Here is a 20,608-nt window from a genome sequence, read left to right on the forward strand (position 1 = left end):
GTTCCAAATAAAAATATACGGATCACTGTTCCAAATAAACTGGTAGTGTAAGTTACTGGAACACTGATCCACGTAAAATGATTATGGATTTATCCGGTGCGCCGTTCCAGGTACCTTCAGACCAGCTGTTTATATAAAACGGTGTTCCGATAGACGTTGAGAAGCTGTCTATGGGACTCCACTTTTCCAACATATCTGCTTTCCTGTTGGTATAAACTGAGGTCATTTGCCAGGCTGGCGGATGCATTGGTATCAGAAGGAAACCGCAAGCACCATTCTAACGCAGCCTTGACATATGGCCCACAGTGATACCAACAATTGGAAAACAGAAACCGCCGCAGCAGTGTGGTCCCTGACAGTTCCAAACAGTTGCCTATCGGAGCACAGTTCTATATAAAAGTTGGTCTGAGATACCTGGAGCGGCACACAGAGACTTTGGCTTCATCCGCCGAATCCTGTTCTGGGTTTTGGCTGCATGTAAAAGAAACAAGACTCGCATTAAAATACACACCAAACCAACTATTAGCACTGATACAATGCTTTTAAAAACACTAAGGAAATTTTATTCGCTCGTATTATTGCGTACATTTGAGATACGGAGACATATCTGTTTCCACTTGGGCAGAAAATGACCAGCGTACAGGATCAAATACCAAAACGATATCAAGTGGCCAAAACGATCTAAGTGGCATTTTCCTATTTTTGCTAATATTTACTATTCTTTTTTGCTAAAAACACGTGGGTAATAAAGATGGCTTTAAGCGCAACAGCGTCACAAACAGACTTGTACATCTACCCTCGCAGTAACTCAAAAAGCATTACACAACAGTGAGCATAAAATATGCTGTTTTATGACATGAAATCAGGTACCGCAAATGCGGAAGTACCCACAGCGCTTGCCATACCATGTTTACGCATCCCGGTTCCAAAAAATGCAGTTTGCTATTAAATTGTAGGGAAAAGCCAAAAATACAAGCCATACACGGTTGGATTATCACAAGACCTGCAAGAGTGTAGGAAAAGAACACCGGAGCCAATACTAACAATTTAACATTTGCACAGAAAAAATTACCGGAAGCATGTGGCACTATTGTACAACTAAAACATACATCATATATCAATATCAAGCTAACTGTAATATCAAGCTAACTGTAGCCAAAACCGACTATATACGCGCCCTGAAAAAGCCTTTCACTGAAGCCGCGTTCTTTCCCCGACAATTTGTAGCTATTTAAAATAACTTATCCAAAAAACGCTCATAGCACCCAGTGTGAATCTTACAAAATTTTACAAACCAGATAGCTCGGAGCATGTTACGCATTTTAAAATTTATCAAGCAGCCTAACTCTAAAGACGTTATTAGTTCCCTCAAGAACAATTCAGACATCCCAAATAACCAAGCCAGGTAGCGTTGAAACATACAGGTGACCAATTTTACCAAGCGAACTTGGAAGCATTTTTCCAGCCGAAACATTTATCTGAGGTAAAATTCAGTTGCGTGCTATACAAACCCTACTATCAAGACGGCAGTATGCTTGTGACCAAAGCACTGCCTCTAACAAGCGAGAAATGCAACTTTGTCCAAAGTAAACAACTTTTTCAAGCCAAATATGTATATTTCGCATTCTTCTAGGGCTTAGGTGTCAGCTAAGATACAGTACAAAAATTGATTAATAAAACCCCAAACCGTCTGTGTAAATAATTACTCTCACGTTTGCATCCATCAACAGCAGCACTGCCATGGAAAAAAAGTTCGAGCTGCACTTGAATAATAAAAACGTTACAGTGCAGTGCCATTAGCTACATTAACAGAGTAACAGAGCAGCGGCAAAGGCAGCCTGCGCTTTGTGCCAATCATGAAAAATTGCAAAGGAAAGCACGACTTCACTTTTGCAGTTGACATGCCGCTTGCATCTACCAATCATTTGAACCACGACATATCTTTCCGAATAGGCTTAAACGTCTAACAATAATTTAAAACTCCAAGTAGAGTGACCACATCAAGTCTTTCAACAGAGCTTTAAACTTAAATGACACCAGGCCACTGTTAAATGGCCAAGAACTCTCTGCAAAAGTCCCAAGAACTCTCCAAAGTCGCATAAGTTTCAGGAGATTAAGATGAAATATACGGCGAGGAGGATGACCACATCTTGATGCGACAATGCAGGCGGAAAATCCATGACGTGTTTCTTGCAGACAATATTTACGCTGCCATTCTCTTCTATCAAAATACCTGGACGTCGAGAATAACTGGACCACGTCATGTACCTTTAAGGAAGGAACAAGAAAATTTTGTTAGACGATGGCTTTAAATGAGTGAGTTGCTTAGGATACCCCTTTTATAGCACAGTAATTGATTGAAATATCAGCGATTTCTTGGTTTCTTTTCTGGGAATGCTGCTAACAATGTACAAAAAATATTAGCACAGACTGTCAATGGCAGCTCTCTAATTTTGGAAAGCAACCGCATTGGGCGTGGCCGTGGCGCCGTATTATCACAGCAGCAACTCTCAATGTGAAAGCAAAATGTTTGCAAAACTTGAATGCAAAATAATAGACTTTTTGTCCACATGTTGCAGCATCCGAAACAGGCTGAATGTGAAGGTATTTCCCAATTTGAAGTTCACGATTTATTCTTAACAGTAAGATTTTGCTACAAAGAAAACTACCACAAATTCAGTCCTGCAAAAATAAAATGCCAGCTTCAATAAACACTACCATAAATTGAGTCCCACAAAAATAAAATGCCAACTTACCCAACTAAAATTAAGATGCAGGCGTTCCTGGCAGGGCCTCCTCGGAGTGATTTTCCAGGAAAGTTTTGCCAACGTGTTCCCAAAAGCTCTTACTGTCGTTTTCACCTACAGGTCAAGTTGTCACTGAAATGGTGTTCCGAAGCCATTACGTATAATGCAACTACCTAAAAAGGGACCATCAAAGTTCCAGAACTGGGAGTGCGTACTTGTAGAATGCAATGATTTCATCCCGTACAACGGCTTTCACGTGTTTCCTTTTTGTGAACACACGACTTCAAGAACGGTGAACACACGCCTTCAAGAACCAGGAAAATGGCAGTATGCATTCCTTGTTCCATTGTTTTAAGTCCCGGTCCGCCCTATTTCCTAGAAATAAAAACAGTATAAAAATATCGAAGCATAAATTTACGCTTCCCTCTAAAAAGGGAGTACTACAAGATCTCGTACAAGGCCTGATTAGTTGTGCTAAAATTTATTTTGCATCACGAACCCTGGTAACGTTTTCAGGCGAAACAATTTTAATTATAAAAATATTTGAACATTTTTAGGCTCACCTGTCATTGCTCCATGCGGAGTGGTGAACGTCTGTATAATACGCAACACTCAAGAGGCACTCTTTCGTGGCTTTATGACTTCCACAATGCATTCACAATCTGTCACACTTGTCACGACGACGCCTCGGCGTGCCGAAGATGTCTTCAGCCACGATTTCACAGGTATATGTAAGGAATGGAAATAATTCGTTTTAATTTTTGTTCTTCAGACAAAGGAAAACAATTGTCGCAAACTACCAGTGTAGAGACAAATTTCTCCACAGTCAGCCATAGTCTGCATCTGGACAGGTTACACAGATCGAATACAGAATGTAGCAATCTGCTTTCGCAGTATATTTTCTAAGTTCAAGGAAGCACAGAAATGGGTTAATGTTGGGTGCACATAGTGATGCAAGAACTTATCACCGGCGCGTTGTCGGAAATTATTTCGACTCTCGGGTTGCCACCGACATTGACGGCATAAAAATGCAAGAGTGGCTTATTTCTAACGCGGTTCGTGAAGTAGCAACCACTAATTATGGATATTGGATAATCATCCTGAAGTCTCAAGTTACCACTGACATTAACAGCATAGAAACGGCAGCACACTTTCTATATACCCGCTGCGTGTTTCCACATATTTCTTCCTCTCTACAAAAGAAACGTTTGTTACTGCGGTACTGCTAAGACAACCACTGTCCCTTCCATTTCTCTACACTTCAGGCAATGTAAAATAGATCATCTCAATTGGTCAAAGGAATTGGAAGAAACATGGAACTGCATAACACACTGCACAGATAAACGTAAGCTGACGCCTTGAAAGCACATCAACACAACTCGAAATAGCGTCTACCTTGCGCGCAACGGGCAAGGTCGAAGACTCCCGGTCTGGTAAGCACAGTAAATGGCATTCTACTCATCAGACTAACACAACGCCGCAATTACCACGCAAGGTTTAAAAATACCAATAAATCTAAGGACGGACGCTCCGACAAACTTGCTTCGAAGTTGTACACGTGTGCACGCGCGATTATCGCGAGCGACTAACCCGAGAAGATTCGCTACCGCAGACATACACAGCTACCGTCAATATACAACTAAGCAAAGCCACACAGTAAGGGAACATCCACTCATGAAACGCGCAAACCAGGAACTTCTGACGTACGCAGTCAGAAATGTCCAGCCGACTCTGACCCACGAACATGGGAGTTTTGGTAAATTACGGCTGCAAACGTTTCTCCAACACAAAATGTTACACGCCGCGACCACAAGCATGAACGACACACGAACAACGGGCATAGACGCGGTATGTTTATCGGACGCAGTTAACAAGGATGTCACTGAACAACAACCGTTACCAGCACATAAATAAGCAGCACTGACCTTTTTTGCGCCTCCTGGCAAAACTCCACATCGTCGAGCAGGAAATACAGCCCAGGGATATGAAAAAATTCGCAGTTGCACGCCGCAATCAACCCAATTTAAACTGCTAACGGCGCTAACGGTTCTCGCCAGCGCGACCGAGAATTTCTTTAGTAAATATCAGGCGCATCGCGCGAGCAATTGAGAAACCCGCTTGGGAGTGCCACTGGTGGCGCTGCATACGGAAGACCGTAAAATTAGCGGAGGGAATCCTGGAAGATGGGAGCGCTGCTGTTGTTTAAAGTGTTGACGCAGTCCCGATTTTCATCCGTCGTCATCGTACCCGTTGCAGCCCCACTGTACCGTGAATCAACGCAAAAACAGCTCTGCCGTGCTGCTGCTGACGCATGCGCATTGAATGCGCTACTGGAGTGGCGGTCTTTTCCTCATGGCTTCGGCGTACTTTCGTTCTCGCGGAGGCTTTGGCGATGCGCCCGCATAAGAACTCACACAAACTCGGCACACGTGATGGCTTTTATTGGATTCGGAAAACGGGCGTATGCGTATAAGCGGATGTTTACGCCCGCTGAGGCCGAAACAAAGCTCAGATAATAGCCGCGTTAGCGCGTTAGTACTGTCTAAAGTTGTTTCTCGCGGAGGGCCGTGAGTGCGTGCGATATCCGAGCTTAACTTTGGATGACAATTTCTCCGTTACTGTTTACAATGAATGCAAAAGGGCGTGGCTTCATTTACTGCTTTTCTTGGCAACAAGCCTTTCCGTAGTCAATAAAATATACTGCGACGCTCTTAGATACCCACGTTATATAAAGCTACTTACAGCTAATTAGTAAGTAATAATACATCGGCCCGTTTCCCAGCCCTTTTCCCTCCTGAACACCAATACTACAGGAAAACAGCAACTGGGGAAGCAGCTGGAGAAGGCGGGTCATTCAATGAACTTCAATTACTATGACAAGACACAACAACAGCAATTTAACTCTGCGTATTTTTGCCGTTACTGCACAGCATAATTAGGAATTACAATGTCATTTCAGCATTAATACATACAAAATAATGCAGGTATCACGTGGAATATCTAGGTTTAGTTCCGTTCACCCAGTCAACCGCTCTTTGCAAAGAGGCTCTTGTTTTTGCTTGTGGAAATTAAAAGGGACTCACATGTTAGCATTCCTATCGGACTTACTACGTCATGACCAACGGACTTAAAAACCATCGTGCACCAATACGAATAGTTTTACAAATACATACCGATATTCACAACGGCCTAGTTTGCTTATTTTAGATCTATGTCGCTTCTCTACTGAAACAAGAAATAAAACTCTCGCATGGTGAGACCGCTAGCACCTTCCAGTGAAGACTGGATAAACCAAAATGCGTTTCTTGTTTTTTTTTATCTCTGCAAAGAAATGATATACAGCAGACTCCCGTTAAGACGAACCCGAACGGACCGTAAAAATGTATGCGTATTATCCGAAATTCGTCTTAAGCGGAGGTGTATTGCATTGTGGACGTTACAAGAGAAAAATGTTGTGGTTCTTAATCAGTGTTCGTTTTAACCAAGTTCGTCTTAACGAGGGTCTACTGTATTTCTAGAAGAAGCAAACCAGGTCGTTAGTGTCATTTCTGTGAATTTGTAAAACTTCTTGTATCGGTACATGGTGCTTTTGAATTAGTAAGTCTCATGAATTTGCGTCATGAATTAGTGAGTCCCATATGAATTGGATCAGGTGAGTCACCCTTAATAGCATGCACGAGACGAAAAATGCTAACGAACATCCAAGCATATATAACTGCATTCGTGACATGCTGCGTGCAGTGTAAAATGCGGCACAGTCGGTTAACACAATGTATATACCGCATCAGGGCATAAATAAAGTGGACTAAGTACCTATTTTACAGCAGATTGTAGCCATTCATACGTTCCTGTAAAGCACTTAAAATTGTGCACGTACTACAACACAGCGAGATGATGGCTGAGCATTGAGCAAAAAACAATGTTTCTGCGACGCTTTGTGAACCAAATGCAGAACTTGCAATAGTCTCAACAACTATATATATTTCTTTATGAGGTATCCACAAAAGCCCAATGAATTCTTCAGCACTACCACAGCTCTATCCCAAACGCAGAAGGAGAACCTGGGGACATCTGGTCCTTCTGAAATTCAAGTCATTGGTGATTTCAAACGTACTGCGCGTCTGCAATTAGCAAAAGACGATATTCACTAAAGCGGTCTGAGCGCCGCAGACAACCTGAAAGGGGTTCGTGAAATTTCTATTTTTGCTAAGATACCCTTTTCTCGCACCTTTCATGCTTTCTACGGTGTTGTTATAGCAGTGGACATATTGTTTTCTGTCAAATAACGTCACTAAAAATACGTCTTAGCCGTCTTATATAAGTAAACTGCTCTAAGACAGTTCCATAGATATCGACGAAGTTTATTAAATTTTATGTGGTGCGTGCGTGTGTGCGTGTGTGACTGCATGCATGCGTGTGTGTATGTGTGGGTGCGCGGGTGTGCGTTCGTGTCTGTATCTATGTCTGTGGGCGTGTGCGTGCAAGTGCTTGTGCGTGCGCTTGTGCGCCAAAGCGCGTCAAATATACAGGGTGTCCCAGCTATCATGCACCAAGATTTAAAAAAAGAGAAGTCGTGTAACTCGAAAAAAACCTAGTGCATAATGTTTGCAGTACTGTGAAGAAGCGGAGAGTAATTTTTTCGTTAATGAGACTTAATTAATTAATTGTAATTAAATATCTAATTCGAAAAATACTGTCCTAATCACTAAAGTGTCAATGAGGCACTTGTAGGTAACCATGAGGGGCATCTAACTGCGCTATTTTCAGCGACGAACTAATTGCGTACTCATTTATTCTGACTGATAAAGGAAACCCGCGAAATATGAAAAATACCACGTGACGACGCTTACGCGCGCATTGTGAAGCAGCGTCCCCAAACAAAGCTGATTGAAAGCAACTGCTTTGCGTGTTACCCGCCCGAAGAGACAGCGCATCACCTTGATAATAGCATGCATGGAAGGAGCAGCAGCAGCAAGATTCGCGGGACGCGTGTGCAGATAAGGAACAAACTCGGTCGCGATTTCTTCTTTCTTTCTTTTGTCTATTTCATTCTGGCTAACTCAGAGGCAGCCTGTTTGAGGGTGTTGCTTTACGGTGCGCGCGGAGGCGCCGTCACGTGGTATTTTTCATATTTCGCGGGTTTTCTTTATCAGTCAGAATAAATGTGTACACAATTAGTTCATCGCTGAAAATACCGCAGTTAGATGCCCCTCGTGGTTACCTACAAGTGCCTCATTGACACTTTAGTGATTAGGACAGTATTTCTCGAGTTAGATAATTAATTACAATTAGTTAATTAAGTCTCGTTAACGAAAAAATTACTCTCCGCTTCTTCACAGTACTGCGAACATTATGCACTAGGTTTTCTTCGAGTTACGCCTTTACTCTTTTTTTAAATCTTGGTGCATGATAGCTGGGACACCCTGTATATGTGGTTCATTGTTCCAGTTAATGCACGATTCAGTGCATACTTCACTGCAGCGCACAAGTTATGTGGAACAAGACACGAGCAAAAAATATACAAAAGCACTGTCCAAAATTTTTACTGGGACATAAGTGGAACAGTAACTGGAACGGCCGACAGCGCATCCCCTCATTTATTCGGTTCCACATAATAAACACAAACCTAAAGAAAACAAATGGACAGTTCCAGATAAGATCCACTTATATCTCTCGTTCCAGTTATTCTTCGTTTGGATCCAGATAGAAATATGTGGATCGCCCCGTTTAACTGGAACTTACATGGAACCAGATTAAGAGTGTAGGACGCGGGTTCGATTCGCGGTCGCGGCGGCCGCTTTTCTGATGAAGGCGAACAGCAAAAACGCCCATGTGTACGTGATTTCGGCGCATGTTAAAGATCCCCAGGTGGTCAAAATTAATCCGGAGCCCTCCACTATTGCGCGCCTCATCGCCTGCGTTGCGTCGGCGCATTAAACCCTACAATCAATGAAATCAATCCATTCAGGGCGAAATAAAGCTTTTTCTACTTCTACTCTGGACGTGTCGGACGCCCTAAAAGTTATTTGTTCGCTTACTCCGCCACTGTGCTCGCTATGGGCATCTTGCTGAAGCTGGTCGCTTTTGCAGTTTTAGATGCTAAGCATCTCATGGTCGTTGGTATGTCCCTCCCTTGTCGTTGTCGTTGTTGCGCCGTCCACACCCCCACTGCGCATGCTCGGCTTGCTGTACGCCCGGTCCTTTCTATGGCTCCTGGAGCGACAGTGTTGCCGGTGTCTTCCTGGGCCGGCACGAGACGAGCACGCTTCACGCGCCTTCGACGTTTCATCGTCGTCGGCAGCGGCTTGCGTCGACGAGTCTCGGCGGCCCTTGATTACAAGCAGCCCACAGCCATCCGGGGAACGTGCATCGACCTAATCTTCAGCAACTTTAGGGTTCATCCACTACAAAAGCCCTTGACTTTACATTTCACAGACCATAAGGCGGTCATAATCACAGCGGAACACCAACCACAGCTGGACGTCACCGACGTTGAACATGATGATGATGACGCTTAAATAAAGACACTCATACCGCGTACAACGTCTCTCTCTCTCTCTATCTATCTATCTATCTATCTATCTATCTATCTATCTATCTATCTATCTATCTATCTATCTATCTATTTAATGCCTCTCCACTCTAATACCCCCCCCCCTCCCCTCCAATAAAATTACACCATCTTCCCGTAGGGGAACCCTGAGTAGTATGCGAAACAGTCATGGGCGCCATGCAGTTTCCCATTTCGTAGTTCCGGTACGTGAAAAGTGTGGTAGTTACGATGGAAACCAAACTGTAAATATAACGGTAGCTACGTACCTCAACCTCACGGAAACGACGAACTGAAAACTAATGGGAACTTGAGTAGTCCCCATGGCTGCTTCGCATGCTACTCAGGCTTCCCCTACGGGAAAATGGTGTCATTTTTTTAAGGGGGACTCGTCTGATCACATTCCTATGGGAGCTACTAATTCATCGCCCACGGGCTTAGGAGTCATCGTGTACCAATAAGAAAAGTTCTACAAATATATATAAATGTTTCTACCGGTGTAGTTTGCTTCATTTAGAAATATATCACTTCTTCACTGAGATAAAGCATACACAAGAAACACGATTTGGTTTATTTCGTTTTCACTATAGATGGCACTAGCTGACTAGCAAGCAACAGATTTATTTTTTTTTATTTCAGTAAAGAAGTGACATATTTCTATAGTAAGCAAACTATGCCGCTACGAAAGTCTTTATGTATTTGTACAACTTTTCGTATTGGTGCATGATGGTTTATAAGCCCGTGGGTCATGAAGAGGTAAGTCCCATAGGGTGTTCACAGGTTACTCTCCCTTTTTAGGTAGGGGCTCTGGCAAAAGCGCTGCAGCCTGCACTGTGTTGTGCTTGTCGCTTCTTCTGCTGAAAACAAGAATAAATATAGGCGAAGCTATTTCAAACGTCTCTCTCCCCACCAGCAACAGCCACTTAGAGGAGCCATGAAGAGAAAACACAAGTTTGGTTCATTCAAAAGATCGCCTCGTTAGAATCATACTGACACCACTTTCAACGTAAAAGGAAAAAATGGAATGCCCATGCGACCCACTAGCTCATTTCCCGCAAGAGAACCTATGATGTCATACCAGACAGCTCTGCGATTGGCGGATGCCGGCAAAAGCAAACGCAAATTAGGCAGGGCTTATAAGCTTGCCGAACGAGCTATTTGCGCTTAAATTTAGGGCAAATTCTTTTTAAAGTCCTAAGAATGGTGGGAAAAACAGTGGAAGTTATGAAAGCACACTTAAACATAGAAGTACCGATGTGTGCTGCTGGTTGTACTGCGCGCACTATGCTTGGTTTAGCTGCACAGGACTGCGGAGCTTTGGGGTAGCCTCAGGTGACATTGGCCGATTGACGCAAACGACGATGTCTTGCGTGACCGTAGTTGTTGAGCGAGCACCATGTTTCACGAAACGATTGTCTCCATGAACAAAACAAGCCGGGGACAAATACGTTCACAAGAAAACCAAAGGCAGAAAACGGCTTGCCGCGGTATGGTGGCGCCATCGAGGTTCACTAACGGTAAACAAGGCCCTGTGATGCAATTGCGGATCACAAAACGCACGATTTAGCGAGAAAATCAAAATTTAACTTAAACTAATTTCTCAGTGAATAAAGCATCGTTTGCATTCGGACAAGCGCTGGGGGCATTACAAAACGCCAAATCTTTCGAATAAGACAAACTTGTGTTTTGTCTTCATGGCTCCTTTAAGCTCGCTGTTCATCCAGAACACTAAGCGAAGATTTTCGTGTGTACAGGCTTGTCTAGGGCAAGCGAGCGCACCATAGATTTTCTTACAATATACACTAGAGCGGAATCTGGGGCTAGCGTCTACGCGGCTCACATCAAGGCCGTCTGTGTCGTCATGGGCCGCCATTATACATCGCGCTCGCCTTAGTTTCATCATTGGCTTGGATTGAAACATTTTAGTGACTGTAAATTTAAACAAAGTGCCACAAAAACGCGAAGAATAGTGTGCAATTATGTAAGCGGAAAATATAAACAGGCTGTTTTAAAACTAAGGAAAAAGAAAGTATAGCGTATTTTTGCCGGAACAATTGTGCCTGCTATTCGCGAGGGCCAAGGTTAATATTTGGTGGGGAAACTCATTAGAAACTCTGATTTTATTAATTGTACCATTATTGCAAATATTAAGTTGCTTGGAAAGTTTGGAAAGTGTTTTCAGCGTGCCTATTAAAACGTTGCCTTCCTTGTGAACCGGTGCACCGACCGCCAGCTAGTTTAACAAAAAAAAAAAGAAAACGTGGCGTTAAACATTCGTGGACGATGACAAGATAGGACGCATACAAACGCCCGTATCTGTCGTATCTTTTCTTCGTCGAAGTACGTTTTGTTTCTTCTTTTCGTCGGCTACAAATTTCGCGGCGGCATATTAACAGCTCAGCCATACGTCCTTCGACTGCGGCATGAGCAACGTCAGGTGCGATTACGCACTGCCTGCTGTTTCACCGAACACGGCTACGACAGAACAGGGAGGATGTCGGCTTCCTTGTAGCTCGTAAACGTGTTAATGCATAGCGAACAAAGCAAATCCCAAAAATCGCTTAAGAATCCAATTGTCATGCCAAGCCCAAGACAAAAAGGGACGTCTTCCCATGAACCCCCACGACGACATGGCTTACGAGGCGCAGTTTCCTCTCTGGTATACTTACTAAGAAACTCTATGGAGCGAACGGCTCCCGAGCGTGCTGGTGACGTCTGCTGATAGGTGCTGGGTTAGAGATAGCTTGCCATTGAGCGTGCGCGGATCTTGGGCAGGGTCGGGCCGTTCGTCCTATCGCATAGGCCACTCTAATTTTCAGACGCCACCACCAACGGGGGGCGCTGGTCTTCTACAGTGCCAGCCATGAGTGGTGTCTGGCCAGATAGACGCGTAGTTCGATGTGGTGTACCATCACCACAGGCGGTTACGTAATCGCGCAAACGACGTGCGCAAATCTTCTGAATTGCACGCATACCAAACGAACAAGCACGCAAAAAGAATGCACTGCAGCTCTTTCCGTCGAACGTTTTGTGAGATTACGTAACATTCTGGGGTGGTAATGCACAGCGTCAAATACGCATTTATCTCCGGTGTCACCGCTTACGGCTCGCACTGCATAACAACAGAATGCCCCTCGCGAGTCGTGGCGTCTGAAAATTTCAAAGGCCCAAGCTTTTATAGGAATCACTATATGTTTATTCCTGCTCCTCCAAGCTAAATGACGACCAGCCCGAGCATTTCCCAGTTCCAAGCATGCGCAATGTCAAGCTATCTCCAACCCAGCAGCTATCAGCAGATGTCGCCAGCATGCTCCGGAGCAGTGTACTCGCTTGCCTTAGACAAGCCTGACGCGCACTGTACGTATGAAAGAAAGTGCAATAATGAGGCTATGAAAAACGCAGCAAAGAATGGGGATGAAAATTCAACCGAGCACCTTTTTAAAAGCGTGCGTGACCTGAAATGAACTGGTGGTCCGAACAAAGCCTGAAGAGTCGATTTATGAACAAGGACATTCCATACAGCCAGCCAGATAAACCGCTGTTTATTTATTTTCTTAAACAAAAGCCCCTAGCACTTCCTGCAGAAGTGCTAGAGACTCCTAGCACTTCCTCCAAAAATGGTTCCTTGCGGTAACGTCGTTGTGCTGCTCACGTCGCGTATAGGTGGTATTCATTGAAAAGTTTAGTTGTCAATTTCTTCGCTTGGCAACACTGGAAACGGTCATGAACATGGCCGATGCGCCGCTGACATGGCGCGGCTTGGGCCACTGCGCCCGCACGCCAAAGAAAAAAAAGCACCGGGTGCGTCGTCTGCTTCGTTTCAAACCGATTCCCAACGGTGGTGTCAACAGAGATGTTATTAATCGCACTCACATTGAGGCCGAGGCATTACTTTGCGTTCGGTAGGGTAGAGTTTGGAACGTTGGGACGTCCGACACAAATCGTGTGCTTAGCACGGACAAGTGCCGCCATCCTGCGGAGCCCGACGTAACCAGTGACGGTGCACTCACATGGTTGCCTGCATGCGTGCCTCGCCAGTGAATACAAGCTATACCATACTTTCACCCAAGCTCCCGTGTTGTGTGTTGACCCTGTCAATCAAATATTTGTCCTTATAGACTAATATATAAGACCGGTAGCGCTACTTGGAGTGCCACACTCACTCATAGTTCGCCCGCTTTCAACCATGACTGTCATAGATGCATCTTGCTCAGATGTTACAATTGAGCTTAACTGCGACTTCAGGCGAAATACAATGATACAATGTTACAATGTTCATACAATGTTACTCAACAGTTCATTGATACGTCCCCATAGACTTTAATGTGGATACTATTGTGGCATGAGTAACACATAACAGCCGAAAGCGAGAAAACACTACACTTTCAACACATTCAACGCAATTACGCACAAACCCTCGATATGTCCACATTACTTTCATTTTCATCGTGCTCAACCTGAAGTTTACAACGTAAGCTCAATTAATGACATTTCGAGTACTGGCCTTCTCATGAACCTGGAAAACCACTGGACCGACACATCTTCTTGATCATACACAAATATTGCTGGGATATTCCGGAATATCAAATCTCGTAGCGTGCATTAACGGGAACCGCGATGTTGCGACAGCGCTCACACTGTTCCTCCGTTGACCCATCCTCTCCATGTCTTGTTTTCTCCTCTACACTCGCCGAGTCGTCGCAGGGCAGATCTGCGTCGTGCACGACTCGCCACGTCCTGCGCATGCGCTCTGGAGTCATTAAGTTGATCGTGACGAGCCGCCGTTGGCAACACTGATCTTCCTGCTCCCAGTACGTGAAGCACGATGAGTCTACGCGCGCGATCCCCAGCTTCTCAGCCACCAGCCCGGTGGTGAAGACGTCCTCGAAGTATAACAGCCGCATGCGCATCGCTGTGCGCAGCAAGGCCGCGGCCACATCGATGGACATGACGTAGCCGGAGCCCGAGAGGTAGTCCGGGAACTCGTCGGCCGGGTACAGCCTGGGGTGGACGTAGAACTTGATGAAGGGATTTCGCGCGGGCTTTTCGCCGGTCACGAGCTTGCCGGCCAGAAATCGGGAGTCGCTTGCGCTTTCACGGAGGTAGGCGATGAGATTCGGGACGTTCACGTATATGTCGTCGTCCGTCTTCACGACGTAACGAGTCTGGGGACAGCGCTCGCTGGCCCACTTCAGCAAATGTATGGTCTTGAGCGTCAAGTTGTAGTAGCTGTCCAGGAATTCGCCCTGAATGATGTCCCTGGAAAGTTTACGGAAGGCGAAATTAGATACATTTTAGCCTAGAAGCCCTATTCGACACCGGGATCAGAACCGTTCTCGACGCCCAGGGAGACGCCGGAAGGAGGAGATTGTGAGCGAAGTCAACCATCTAAAATCAGCCGTAAGTTTTAGATGCGGAGCAGCTTATGGTCGCGCCTGTTCCCTCCGCCGTCGTGCGGCCGCCGTTCTGCGGCGTCCACACCCCCACTGCGCATGCGCATCCTCCTCCCGCTCCCCTCCTCTCCTTGTCTCATCTCATCTACTCTCCTCTTCGGCATTCCTTCTCTCCTTTCCGACGCTCCTCTCCAACGCTCCCCTCCTCTCCGGCATTCCTCCTCTCCTCTCCGGGATTGCGCAACGAATGGGAACACCTGCGGCGCAGCGCGCGATAATGCGGAGCAGCTTCGGGTTAGAGGCGCGACGGTAGCCGCTGGATACTCCGCTGGGGGGCGCCACTGTAGCCCCGCGGTATAAATGACGCGCGCGCGTGCTCCGCTCCCCTCATTCTCTTCCCGCAACGCCGCGATCGAACTGAAAACTAATGGGTACTTGAGTCAACCTCATGGCTGCTTCGCATACTACTCAGGGTTCCCCTACGGGAAGATGGTGAAATTTTTTTGATGAAAATGCCTTTTTTAGTAGCTGGAGAAACTGCGTTGTTCATGGAGCAGAGTAATCGTGCTTGGCGAAGAGGATGATGCTGGAGGAGGGCCCGGAGTGTAATAGGAACCAAGCATGGTATCGGAAAAAAATTACAAATTATTGTTACATTCGGCTGCCATCCTTCTCGGTAAAAACAGCGCAGAGACGGGGACGAAAGAAAGAGGAAAAGACAGTACATATGTCCCCATATGTCATGCAATCAACTGGCCCAAACTCAAGTTTCAGCCATCCTTCTCCTTGCGCTGCTACAGTAACACGATTAAGGCCATTTGCTTTTCTTCATACCATGTTACTCGGTCTACTTTATCATATCGTCTGCTTTTTTCTCTGCAAAACTAGTCCCGCCCTATTCACGTTTATGGCTTTAAGGCTCACTTTCTGGTTCGTAATACCAAAACCCTGTCTTTACAAGAAGCGGGATATTTTCCTCACGTCCATTCCCGCTTATGATGCTACTATGACGTTGTATTAAAATGTTTCTGGGCAGTTCCCGTTTTATTTCCGCTTTTGTGTTCGCCATGCCATCTGGTGGCACGCCACCACGCCACGTGCGCGGCACTAAGCAGATGCAGCATGGCACAACGGTTTTTTACTGGAGTCATTTGGCCATCAGTAAGGCAGAAAGCCAGAATGTTTGCAAATAAATGTAGCTCCTTTTATTATTCTGCGCGCAAGAAGGAAAGAGTGTAGGCATTGGTGCATCGGGACCTGATTATTGCATTTGCCTGAGGATCATGATATCAATATTTCGGTGTTAGGGTAACTCCCGTAACGATTGCATCGCCCTCAACTTATGACAGCATACGACTATACTGGCGCTCCACGAGCGTTATTGTTGGTATAAGGACGTTTAACAAGTTCAACAGACTGCACGTATAGGCGGTGGTCCAAATGCGGCTAGTACCTATGCAGCCCTTGAGAAACAAAGACATTTAACTCATCCATCCTGATTGATTGATTGATTGATTGATTGATTGATTGATTGATTGATTGATTGATTGATTGATTGGTTGATTGATTGATTGATTGATTGATTGATTGATTGATTGATTGATTGATTGATTGATTGATTGGTTGATTGATTGATTGGTTGATTGATTGATTGATTGATTGATTGATTGATTGATTGATTGATTGATTGATTGATTGATTGATTGATTGATTGATTGATTGATCGATTGATTGATTGATTGATCGATTGATTGATCAATTGATCGATTGATTGATTGATTGATTGATTGATTGATTGATTGATTGATTGATTGATTGATTGATTGATTGATTGATTGATTGATTGATTGATTGATTGATTGATTGATTGTAGGGTTTAACGCGCCGACGCAACGCAGGCGATGAGGCGCGCCGTAGTGGCGGGTTCCAAATCAATTTTGACCACTTGGGAATCTTTATCGTGGGGAAATTTTGCTTTTCGCCTCCATCAGAAAAGCGGCCGCCGCGGCCGGGAATCGAACCCGCAACCTCGTGCTCAGCTGCGCAACGCCTTAGACACTGAGCCACCACGGTGGGTGAACTCATGCATTCTACCTGCAAAATATCTGGCCTAGGCTAATGCAATTTAGATTAGCAACAGTTCGCCGGAAATTTTCCATCTGTGCGAATTTAACGACGCACTGAGAAAAAAAAGCAAATGGTAGTGTTTGTTCACTGCATAAGATATCTATGCAGTACCGCAGCACTACGGCCTGAAAGCTTTCCCAGATGCTTTGAACCGATTATATTGAAACTGCATTAAAGCTCATATATTATTCCGCTTGATGATTAGTTCATCTTTCTACCTTCTGTTGAATTAAACGCATGCTAACTTCGTGTCCTTACCCCTGCCTTTCACAACCGTACGTCCCCTTTCGCCCGCAACACCCTGCTTAGGGCGATTCTTTTATAACAGCCATTTCAAGCCAAGCACCTGTCCCATCGTTGCCATCTTCTTCCTGCTTTTCGTTAACCCTCTCACAGTTTTTAACATAATAGCAAGCTTAGGTTAGGACAGGTGGGCATGAAGTGGGGACTGTATGGTCTGACATTTTTTTTTTTTTTTTGCAGCTCTAGCATTGCACGTACTTGGGCAATCCTCCAGGTACTAATCCAGCCTTTTTCCGCCGCTAGACCGCCCTGGCTCCATAATCAGGTTACCGATAACGAGCCTCTGGCAAGGCTGCATGTCCGATCTTCTGGCCGTCGTTAGCCTCTGGATGCAGACCTCCTCCATGTCACTGACTGGGCTCCTGCGACGCAACCAGGAATGACATCTGTTCTTTTGCATGCTTCCCCTGCGTCCCCACAAGTGTCTTCCTCTCGCGTATCAAACGGTGATATCTGTCGTGATGAATTCTACGATCTAATTGCGATGTCTTTCGGTGAGTGGATGGTGACTCTTTTCGTTGCACTTTTACAAGCCGTGCCTACCTGTGTGCGATGCTCTCTTCCTCCACTCGTCGCTGGAGGGACCCGTTGGCGGTCGTTCCCAAGAGGAAAAAGACTCGGGCGGTGGGCCGCACGGCGTCTCCCGCCCAAGTGGAGCGGATGGCTCGGCGCTCGACGAAGTGTCCCACTGCTGACAGCACCACTATGGCCAGGTGCCGCGGGCACGGCTGCCGGGGAAGCAAGGGGAAGGAACGGTTGCCAGCCTGCACCAACAAGTGGACGTCCCGCTGGCGTAGCTGCCATTCCCAGTCCGGAAGCATGCGGACCAGCATCTGGTGAAGAATGGCTGTGCCGACCAGCAGGCAGAAAATGCAGGCGGCACACACACGGACTGCCCAGTTCATGCTGATGACGATGATCATGGTGACGGTGTCGTCGAATGTGGTGCAGCAGGAAAGGCATGGTTCATACCCACTCTAGGTCAAAAAGAGAGAGAGGGCAACGCTCAAAATGACACAATAAGGAGATGAAAGTGATGCAAAAATTTAGGGTTCTTTCAATACTGCATGGGGAGATGGAAGACCACAAAATCTGTATTGATGAGTACATACATTGTGTTGTTACTATGAGGATCGAGTAAAGACAGAGACACGCAACTGTTATAGATGTAATCCTAAATTATGCAGATATTTGGAGCATATGGACGTTATAGTCGGACATGAATGCCCGTACCATCACCCATCACCCATGAATGCCCATCACCATCATCAGTTGCACTGTGAACACCAAGGGATGTGCTTCTCGCTGTTAGTCGTATCCGTGCACCCGCCGCCATTATTGGGCATCCTCGATTTACCAGTCCTGGACGGTCCGCGGGCAATTCGAGGACTGCCCTCGGACCGGTAGTCCCATAAGAATGCATGAAAAAATCGAGCGCCGGATCGGGTCTCGGACAGTCCGCGGACGATCCGGGACTGAAAATCGAGGAGGCCCATTATCTGTAAATGATCATCATCATTACCTCGCTCCGACTATACTGATGACGGCCTGGGCTCGGCGACCGAATAAAGGTCTTCTTGCGAAACGCCGTCTCTCAATATAATTTGTTTCTTGATATAGTTTCGATAAAAAAAGAGTTAGTCGTTTTCTGTAACCGTACCCCCTACCCAGACGGAGATGTATTTACAGCATACGGAAATTCTGTGACGTTTACAAACATCACAATGATATAATTATTGCAAGCACTGAAACTTGACGTAATTATAGAGAGGTCTTAGCGGCCTATTTTCGTGGAATATTTTTCACGATAGTTTTTTTTTATATAAAACTATAGTTGCACTGGTTTTCTATAACCATACTCCCTCCGTAGACAGCAGACGGTAATTTTGTAGCGTTTACAACTCCACTGTGAACTATCTAACTGCGACAGTATACGTAAATCTTGGCTTATTGAGAGTCTCTTAGCGGCCAGCCTCAGTAAGTTTTTTGTTTTTTTTATCTAAGATACCTACATTGTACTGAAAGCTACACAGCATTTACCCTGAGCAAGTGCGATTCTTTGTGGACATTACCAGATAGGCGCATGCAATTTTGGTTCGAATGTAGCGCAACACAGCTTCGCTGCAAAAACAAATAAACAATACGCGTATGAAATCTATAACAAAAAATAAAAGCAAGAACAAATATAAAGAGAAAAATCAATGGACGTAGGTGGCCAGAGAATCTGTGTAGAAATTTCTCACGATGAAGCTGAAATCGGCGAATCGGATCTACAAATATGCGTACACAACCTGTCCGTACTCTTAGTAATAATTCTCCAAAGGTTAATTGAAGTAGAAGACTTCGGCCTTTTTAGTGTCTTTAGCTTTTGTTAAAGCTCTGTTAACGTACCTGATAACTTCAATGGTCGTGCTGGGCTTTTCGTACCCGTTTTTATTGGTCGTCGTAATATTTTTAAGTGGACGTTTAGCTTACATCACATCGCTCTTGGTCTACAGGTTGTGCCTCTGCTCTCGTTTATCTTTCACTGGAAGGAAGTTAGGGATGTATACTTATATTGTAAAAGGATATCACGTTACCCGACTGAATCCAAAAGTTACCCACATAGGTGGGAAAGTAAAAAGCTGCTTGTATATCCCAAAAGTTCCACTACTCATGCGCAACGTAAGATCAATTCTTCTGTCGTTTGCGTTTTTAAAATTGGGTGAGATTGTTGACTGTTATGAATAGGTAAAAAAGAATTAACTGTAGTTACTGGTTGTGTTTAGTTTGAAGGTCGGATGAAACAAACTCCAGTAAAACCTGAATTTACTCACTAGATTAATCAGTGCTGCAAAGGCTGCTGAATATTTCTTCATGGTACCCCAGTAAAAATCAGGCAGATTAAATAGAATACACCGAGGGCTATCATCACAAGCGGTCTTAATTTCACGCAAATGTGGACTTGGAACTTACGACAAAGGATGCTTTCTCTATCATGGTCTCGACACATACAAGATCTTTACGAAGCCTAAGTACCTTCATTATACAGGGTTCCCAGCTGTCATGCCCCAAGATTTATAAAAGACAATGCCGCTACTTGAAGAAAACTTAGTACATAATGTTTGTAGTACTGTGGAGAAGCGAACAGTAATTTTTTTTCGTTATGGGACTTAATTAAGGGTAAATAATTATCTAACTTGAGAAGTACTGTCCTAATCTTTAAAGTGTCAATGAGGCACTTGATGTTACCCACGAGAGGCATCTAAATGCGGTATTTTCAGCAACAAACTAATTCCGTGCTGATTTATTCTGACTGATAAAGATTCCCCGCGAAATATGCAAAATACCATGTGACGGCGCTCCCGCCGGCCTCATAAAGCAGCGCCCCAAAATAAGCTGAATGAAAGCAACTGTTTCGCCTGTCACCCGCCCAAAGAGACAGCGCATTCCCGTTGATAACGGCATCCAAGGAAGGTGCACCAACAGCAAGTTTCGCAGGGAGTGTA

The 20,608-nt window shown here is 45.0% G+C and overlaps 1 protein-coding gene and 1 long non-coding RNA gene across 3 annotated transcripts; both read right to left on the minus strand.

Moving 5' to 3' along the window:
- Positions 1–449: 449 nt before the first annotated feature.
- Positions 450–4,808, minus strand: LOC144179646 (uncharacterized). Of its 2 annotated transcripts, none has more exons than XR_013324319.1 (5): positions 4,673–4,808; positions 3,311–3,452; positions 2,963–3,122; positions 2,757–2,879; positions 450–471 (listed from the first exon to the last, which is right to left on the minus strand). It is a non-coding gene; the product is annotated as an uncharacterized LOC144179646 (long non-coding RNA). The 2 variants fall into 2 exon arrangements; XR_013324318.1 differs by lacking the exon at positions 450–471 and adding an exon at positions 541–2,268.
- An 8,834-nt stretch (positions 4,809–13,642) lies between these two features.
- On the minus strand, positions 13,643–20,099 carry LOC144180225 (beta-1,3-galactosyltransferase 5-like). The gene is made up of 3 exons (XM_077708605.1): positions 20,076–20,099; positions 17,664–18,097; positions 13,643–14,556 (listed from the first exon to the last, which is right to left on the minus strand). Exons 1-3 carry the CDS (start codon positions 20,097–20,099, stop codon positions 13,881–13,883), a joined length of 1,134 nt encoding a protein of 377 aa, XP_077564731.1. The 3' UTR covers positions 13,643–13,880.
- Between the last annotated feature and the right edge of the window lie 509 nt (positions 20,100–20,608).

Source organism: Haemaphysalis longicornis, unplaced genomic scaffold, assembly GCF_048455015.1.
Source record: "Haemaphysalis longicornis isolate Haplotype H1 unplaced genomic scaffold, Haemaphysalis longicornis Haplotype H1 scaffold_4, whole genome shotgun sequence".
In the NCBI taxonomy this organism is placed as follows: domain Eukaryota; kingdom Metazoa; phylum Arthropoda; class Arachnida; order Ixodida; family Ixodidae; genus Haemaphysalis; species Haemaphysalis longicornis.

What these genes read in the sequence shown, in the direction of transcription:
- LOC144180225 (XM_077708605.1), bottom strand. Translation starts at nt 20,099, where the DNA reads ATGATAGAGAAAGCATCCTTTGTC. An exon ending in TAGAGAAAGCATCCTTTGTC is followed by an intron (nt 18,098 to 20,075) that starts GTAAGTTCCAAG and finishes TTTTTGACCTAG; the next exon opens with AGTGGGTATGAACCATGCCT. An exon ending in GAAGAGAGCATCGCACACAG is followed by an intron (nt 14,557 to 17,663) that starts GTAGGCACGGCT and finishes TAAACTTTCCAG; the next exon opens with GGACATCATTCAGGGCGAAT.